Source organism: Podarcis melisellensis (assembly GCF_964234715.1).
Source record: "Podarcis melisellensis genome assembly, chromosome: 11".
In the NCBI taxonomy this organism is placed as follows: domain Eukaryota; kingdom Metazoa; phylum Chordata; class Lepidosauria; order Squamata; family Lacertidae; genus Podarcis; species Podarcis melisellensis.
The window spans coordinates 36,512,266-36,520,062 of NC_138543.1; the positions used below are offsets into that span (position 1 = coordinate 36,512,266).

A 7,797-nucleotide genomic window follows, 5' to 3' on the forward strand; every position below is an offset into this window, starting at 1 on the left:
TTAGCTAAAGTGGTGCTTCAGGTTAAGAACAGTTTCAGGTTAAGAACGAACCTCCGGAATGAATTAAGTACTTAACCCGAGGTACCACTGTATAAGCTTTCGTGTGCATGCACACTTCAGATACAGTGAAGCAGAAGTCACCAGACCTCTATAGTCTTTTGGCGATCACTCCTAGCTGAGTAAGATTGTCTTCCATATACACGGTTCTAACAATGAGTCCTTAAGTGACTGTGGAGGCCAATTCTGGATCCACACGTCCTTCCACATTGGGGACGTTGGTTTCCTGACATGAAGTTGATCACGGTATGGATTTGCCAAGCGTTGACCTATACATAAGGGTAGGGTGATAGCTGGAGAATTGATGCTTTTAAAAAATATATATATTAAGGATTTTCTTGCTTTTGAATTATGGTGCTGGAGGAGACTCTTGAGAGTCCCATGGACTGCAAAAAGATCAAACCTATCCATTCTGAAGGAAATCAGCCCTGAGTGCTCACTGGAAGAACAGATCCTGAAGCTGAGGCTCAAATACTTTGGCCACCTCGTGAGAAACAGCCAGTTTCTTAGTAGGATTTAAACAGAAGCAGGATGGGCTTACTAAAGCTTAGTAATACCTTAAAGCTTACTATACCTTAGCATCTGCCAAGACTGACCTATACCATAGGTGACCATGTTTATTGTTTTTAACAACAGCTGCAGCTATCTTGTGTTTACACAAATTCAAGTGTGCAATACCCTCCCTTTCGCCTGACTGAACTGGAATTATTTCCAATCAAGCAGTGTAATTGCAGTAGTGCTCTTCCCAAGATCTTGCAAATTTGTGACCATGAATCCTTACTAGCATGCTTGAGTTGCTGTGAACATCAGAATCAATTTTTCCCCCCACCACACCCAACTGCAGGAATAGCACACGTTGCACCTGGCTCAGATAAATTGAAGTCACTCAAAATGATTGCACCAATTCACATAGGCAGCCATTTCCCTTCCTTTTCAGCATGGCTTGCTGCTTTTAAAGTGACAGAACCCTACTAAAGTTGACTAGCTTCAAGCTAACCTTCCCCAATCAAATTTTTTTATTAAACTTTCACCAGACTCTGGAAGCTACAGTATGAAACACCCCAAGCAATTAATTATAAATTCAAATAATAAAAACTACGGTATATCTTACCTGTCCTCTCCAGAAAACCCAACTTGTAAGGCCTGAGCTGACAGTTATAATTTCTCTATAGCCCCCCCCTTTTTTGCATTAGCTAAAACAATGTTAATTTAAAAGTGTGTTGTTATTCCTTCAGAAGTGCTGCTGCAACAAATATTGAAGTTTAAAAACTACACTAATAGGAGGGAAGGAAGGCCTTACATTCCAGGTACCAGAGACTGATCTACACGTCAAGCAGTCATGGCTCATTTTATGTTCCATGTACCTGTGATTACATTTGATTTCCACTTGTGTCCAAATAGCAGCTTGGTCATCCTAACAAGAGTCTCTGATAGAGGACAGCAATAAAATAGACTTTAAAAGAACAGGAAGAGTTTGACTTAGAAGTCGCTCTCACAACTCACTTTTTTCCTGCAGACAAAAGCAACCTAAAAGTCTAGCCAAATTGGCAAACAATTATAAAAGTATGCTTTGGGGAAACCAATCAGCTGCTTTTTAGTAAAGTTTGCTCATGTATGCTCCATTGTGCTAAAGAACATGCAACCATCTTCTTACCGAGAAGCCAAAGATTTATAGCTTAAAATTATAGGCTGCCTTTGTGAATCAATAACTCACTAGCTAATCTGCAATTCAGCAATTTCAATTAGACCATGACAAGCAGGTTAAAGTAAAAAAGAAGTTTATTAAAACTTTTATAACCACTATATTTATAATATACACACACTTAAGTAGCAACACACGGTGTCAACTTTGTCCAACAGTTAAATTAGGTTTATTTCGAGAATGGTTTAGCCAGATCCTTTATGACTGCAGAGTTCAGTGCTGGAAGGGTGCTGATCTTGGCATGCTTGCTGGTGGCATATTTGTTCTTGACAGTCTGTGGAGAGATTGAACAATAGTTAACATAAATTTTGCACCATTGTAGAGCCAACCATTATCATTACATATTAACATAACCAAAGCACACCTGTGCTTAATCACACTGACTTAGCTATAAACCTCGTTTAGTAGCAAGTTAGGACTTACATGTAACCAGACGCACAGTGGTATGGTTTTTTGCTTACCAGATGCTTTGCATTGCCTCTGTTTACCAACATCACATTCTTTGCCATATGCTGCATAACAGGAATAAGATCAGTCTCGGTATATTGCATGTAGTGTTGTAGAGCTGTTGTCTAAGAGAGCAAGAAGTTAAGCGTTAGAAATCCTTCTGAGTAACACTTGAAGGTCATGGAAGAGCTCAGAATGCCCTATGAACCTCCTTTGCACTTGATCTAGTGGCACACATAATGGCGTGCTTAAGGCTACCTAGAGGCTTTGTAGCAGAGGCAAATTTTGAGGCAGATCTCCCAGGGTCACAGCTTATTCTCCAAGTCACTCTGCTCTAGCAATTCTAGCTCACACATGGGAATGAAAGTCATGGAAACAAATACCCAAAGTCATTTTTGGTATTTAGTGGAGGTGAAAAGTGAAATCTTTTTAACCTTACAAATTTAAGGCTATGTCTGGGCTCAGTTACTTACCCATTCTCCCTCTTCAAGTATTTTAGTAGATAGGCAAAAGGCCGCAGCAGCAATTTGAGAGGGAGGGTAGTGTGCCATGTCATAATCCACCAGTGAGAGCTCCATCAGGTATTTTGCAAGTGTGTGTTGCTGTACATCGGCCTGGAATAGTTAGGGTAAGATAGTGTTTATTGCCAACGAACCCTGAAGGATCAACAAGGAAGACTGTGCCTTGCATTACATTTCTGCCTATCTGAAAAACCGAATCAAAAGGTTGTGCCTTCACAGCTACACACAGCAAGATGTTGAGCTTTTTACAGCTTTTTCAGGACAAAACAACCCAACGCCATGGCCAGTTTTAAATTTGCCAGGCTCCATTTTGAACCACAAATGCTCATAAAAGTAGTGATAGCCATTTCTGCTTTCCCAAGTTTGTCTCTTTCAGTTGTTTTGGCCCAACTCCCAATAGACATGCTGGCTACAGCCAATAGGACTCACCCACTTGGAAGGAACCAGGCTGGATAAGGCTGGCCTACTGGTAGGATACTGAATACACCTCCTCACACCAAAAGGAGACATTTTAGGATTCCAAGTTTGATCTTCCTACACACACATTTGACTCAAGAGTGTCATACTGTGACCTAGTGAGAATGGCATCCCCTTAAACAGCATTACCTCTCCAATTTTTGATGCCCTCCGTAGGAAATGCAGTGGAAGAGGACGACCAAGATTGAAGTCCAGTGATCTTAGGATCTTCATCTCCATTTGCCTAATCTGCACGTTGGTGTAGGTGTTATCTGTCACAAAGGCAAAGTCGCCGATTTCTGGAGGGTACATTTCTTCGTATTTGCTGGCAACAAACATGGCTGTTACACCAACCAGCTGCAGCATCCTCTTATGAACTTTGTTGTTCTGCAATAGAAACAGCTATTAGCCAAACTGGCTAATAACAACATTATGGGGAAGACCACTTACTCCCAAAGCAGACACACTCTTCAGCAAGGAATATTTATGCACTTGTTCCACTGCAAGTTCAATGGTCAACTTCCTGGACCAATAAGTCAGTTTAGCTACCCTGGGAGAGCTGTGTAGAATGTGCATCTACCAAGCATGCAGCTTTCAATTTAAAAGGAAAGTGCATTGTTCCATGTATGATCAAATTCATACATGGGCGTTGGAAACATTGTGATGCAATGTATTGCCTCCATACAATGCAGCTAAGCCCCCCTCTGCCTTCTGTGTCCCTGCAGATTCTTAAGGAAAGACAGCTGCAAACAGGCCAAAAAAGAAAAGTGTTGCCATGCTGCTCTTACCTGCATAAAGCGATCAATAATGGCAACAGTCATGTACATAGTCTCTTGCAGGAGTTTGAATTTCATCTGGACCTGCACAAGCCAGTCAATTAGGACTGCCCGCATGTTCCCAGTAATTTCCTGGCCTGCCAAGTAGTTTGGTCTCACTGACTGCTGAGCCTGTGAAGAAAACAACAGATGTCAAATCATGTTTACCCGCACAAACGAAAAGAAAGGAAGCCTTGCTGCAGCTGACGTGTCGCCACCATTGATATTTTGCAAGCACAGCAAGGGCACACAAAGAGCAAGACCCCTAGCCGCTGTCATTTGGGGGGGGGCACACCTGCTGTGCACAAACTTAAGTAGTGACATTTCCTAGTTAACTTAGATTTGGAAGAAACCTCAGTTTCCAGAGGCATGCATCAGGCTTGCCTTAGCTACTTGAACCAACCTCAAGATCTCTCAGGTAGTTGTAGATATCCTTCACATATTCGCTGCAAAGGTTTGGATCTGAAGCATCATCTGTATCAATGTCTTTCACTTCAAGCAGAACATCTGAAAAGGCCTGGCACAGTATTTCCTCTGCTGGTGCACAACCAGAAGTCTCCATTGGGCTGGGGGATGGAGACTCCAACTGTTGAAGAGAAGTTTTCAGTTATTAATATCTGAGCTACAACACTACATGTCTCCTTGGATTGTTGAACTCATGGCAGCATACATGGGACTGCAACTGGGCTCCTAATTCAGGACGCAGACCTGTTTAGCTTCAGCAAGGTGGCTGCATGATGAGTCCTCTGACCACTCTCTATAGATTGGTAGGCAAAAGGTATATGTGGTCTCTGTATAATAGCCCAGTTACAAGTCAACTGCAAGTTTCTGCTGCATCCATGTCAGGGTTAGGGGAATCTCTTGGCCTAGAGGCCAAATGTGGCCTATTGGTCTTTAGAATCTCCCCAGATCACATGTCTTAAAGGCCCTGATTTGCTCAAGTGTTTTTGTCTGGCTAGAATGTGTCCTAGAACTATTTTGCCTGTTGTCTGGGGAGGGTGTGTGTGTGTGTAAGCCATGCTATGGTGCAAAGGTAAAATTCTCATTTGTTGCTCTGCCCATATGGCCCACGAATGCTGACCAGAAGGGAAATGCTAGACTACTGATGAATATTCAGACTCCTGATCAATATTTTGTATAAGAGCATTGCATGGGATGCAGAGCTACTTGTGTGTTACTGACCCAGTGTAATCATGATGCTAATGGGCATAGAAGCATAAAGGGATCCAGTAGTCCACACCCAGGCTGCAGGAAGAACTAAGCTATAGCCCAAAAGGGTTGGGAAAGAACAGTAGTAGTAGTGTGAGAGATCAGAAGCAAGTGCTAAGGATTCAAATATCCACCTTATGTCAGATACTGGATTGAGTATTGGACTTGCAACCAAAGGGATTGCAGTTAATGATTCAAAAGCCCATTGTAATGGACATGGTTTGTCTCAAGTTTCTGCATCTGGGGGGGGGGGGACCCACAATACTGTATTCACAGAGTTGATTTCTTAAGAGAAAATCAGTATTAATCTGGCAGCAGGAAATACCCAGTGGTGTTTGGAGTCCACTGAACACATTGCAAGCCCTGGAAGAAAGTTGTTTGCCATTAAGGTACATTGTTCAGACAACTTAAGTTTGGCAGTGTAGCCCACCCAGGGGCTAAAACCCAAGCCTCAGTATGCAGACTGCCAATTATTGCTAAGGGTAGCTAATGAATGCTCAAAAATAGCTGTTTCAATATCAAGAGACAACACATATAGCATATATGTACAACATATATAGCAAAAATGTTATTCATAATTCTTCACCCCCATGCCCCACCCAAGCATAAAGCTAGGGCTATCATTTGCAAGTCATTTGATACCTTAACGGGTTCAAGGATGGGCTTTTCTTCCTTCACAGATTCATTTGGCTGTTCAGTAGGTCTTGTGACTTTTTGAGTTGTAACTTTGTCCAAAACGGCAGGTTTCAGTATTTCCTGGGCGAGGGAACAGAAGTGGGTAGAGGGAGGAATAATTGCAGTAGCCCTGATAGTTCCCAATGTTAAGCTCTACTTGGAAGGGGGAAGGGAAGGAGACACTTACCTTTTTCATTACAGCCTTGGCTTTTGTTTCACATGCCTTGTTGCCAATGTCCCCCAAGGCAGTCCTAGGCCTCAAGCCGGGTCTGGCACCATCGCCTCCCCGCTTGGTTGCCATTACAGCCTTGATTTTGTTCTCTGCATTGATCTTTGTGTTCTGCAGGAAGGAGGAAGACCCCGTTTAAGTACCTCTCTGTTTCACAAACACATTGAAGCATTTGCACAGCTTTATGATAAAGCGAGGAGGGATAGGAATAAGAGTTCTGAACCTTACAAGCTTCCCTACCTTAAAGCCCTCCTCCTATCAATTTTGTTGAGGCACAGTACTAATTAAGCAGAAGCCTTAGCCAATTCGCAACTGGTAAAACTCAACAAGCCAGGGCAACGCCCCAACCCCCCCCCCCAAAGGGTCTGGGAACCGACTTACTAATTCTGGTAGGCAGAAAAAACTCGACACAGCAGTATAATTCCATTTTTCATATGGCAATTAGCAGTTACTAGCACCACCGCCCCTTACTTCCTGTGAAACAGAAGCTTATGCACGTTTCCTCGGGAGTAAGCCCCATTTATACGCTTGCATAGGACTGCAGCCTTAAGTTTGCCACCTCCTGCAAAAAAGAGGGCGCAGCAGGAAGGCTGAAAAACAAAAAAATTCTCCCCTTCCAAAAGCCCCTTTCCTACCCGGGTGACCCGCAAAGCCATGATCCAGACTCGGTCCGCGCAACACGAGATGTTAATCCGAACCAGTCGCCTCTGCTCCCAGCAAACTCCCAGCGGCCGATTCCTGCTGCGCACGAGTCCGACGGCCGCCCCACCTACCGCCGCAAGTTTAAAACTCGCACCAGGCTGCGCTCATTGGCTGCCTTTCTCGGCGTCCGCCGCTTCCCATTGGCCGTGCGGCGTTACACCCTGAATGCGTTTCCACGGCTACAAGGAGGATGACTTCTCCGGGCGTTCGAAAAGGGGGGCGTGGCGAGAAGATGCGGAAGGTCACGTGGAAAGGATGGCTCGCTTTCAGTTTGGGAGCTCAGCTGGTGGACGAGGGGGAATAAATAGGTGGAGCCGTTTGCTTCTCATCTAGAAAAGCACCTCCCGGCTATCAAGAAATCAATCCAAACTATTATAGTTCTCCTTATGGGTCCGTGTTTCTGAGTTGCGCGTCCTCTCCCGCTTGCTTACGTGCGCCGGATTTTGAACTCCCATTGGTCCATATATATTTTTTTCACAAAAATGAGTTGGGTAAAGCCAACCGCTTTGCACAAGAATGTTTTGGACTACAACGGCTTTCCAGACCCACTTGTAATTTTAATAGCGTCGCATAGGAAGGAATGCAACAGCCGCAGGTTTTTCCTACCTATGCTGGGAAACGTACGCTGATTGAATCTTTGTTGTCATACAAGCGTTGAAAAGGATAAGGAATAAATCCCTTAGGACTAGGCAAGCGTAGAGGAAAAACGAGGATAGGCTGAGGTCTCTGGCTTATCTCTGCCATGAATTCAGTGGGTAGCCTTAAACAAGCCCCTACCCTAACACTGCAATATGGAGACAGTAACCTACATTGCAGGATTATTGTAAGAATTACATCAATGTAGTGCATCAAATACTTAAAAGTGTGATATAAATGCTGTTAACAATTTTCCTTCCACCCCAAAACTGAACAGTCTCAAGTTATTACAATGGTACCTCGGGTTACAAATGCTTCAGGTTACAGACGCTTCAGGTTACAGACTCC

General features: G+C 43.7%; 1 protein-coding gene across 2 annotated transcripts; it reads right to left on the reverse strand.

The window, feature by feature from the left end:
* Positions 1 to 1,818: 1,818 nt before the first annotated feature.
* CCNB1 (cyclin B1) lies at positions 1,819 to 6,906 on the reverse strand. Of its 2 annotated transcripts, XM_081930323.1 has the most exons (9): positions 6,747 to 6,906; positions 6,070 to 6,222; positions 5,850 to 5,963; positions 4,402 to 4,584; positions 3,972 to 4,130; positions 3,334 to 3,570; positions 2,680 to 2,820; positions 2,221 to 2,331; positions 1,819 to 2,033 (listed from the first exon to the last, which is right to left on the reverse strand). In XM_081930323.1, the coding sequence occupies exons 1-9, from the start codon at positions 6,765 to 6,767 to the stop codon at positions 1,929 to 1,931; spliced, it is 1,224 nt and encodes a 407-aa protein (XP_081786449.1). In that variant the 5' UTR covers positions 6,768 to 6,906; the 3' UTR covers positions 1,819 to 1,928. The 2 variants fall into 2 exon arrangements, with proteins under 2 accessions (XP_081786449.1, XP_081786450.1); XM_081930324.1 differs by lacking the exon at positions 2,680 to 2,820.
* Between the last annotated feature and the right edge of the window lie 891 nt (positions 6,907 to 7,797).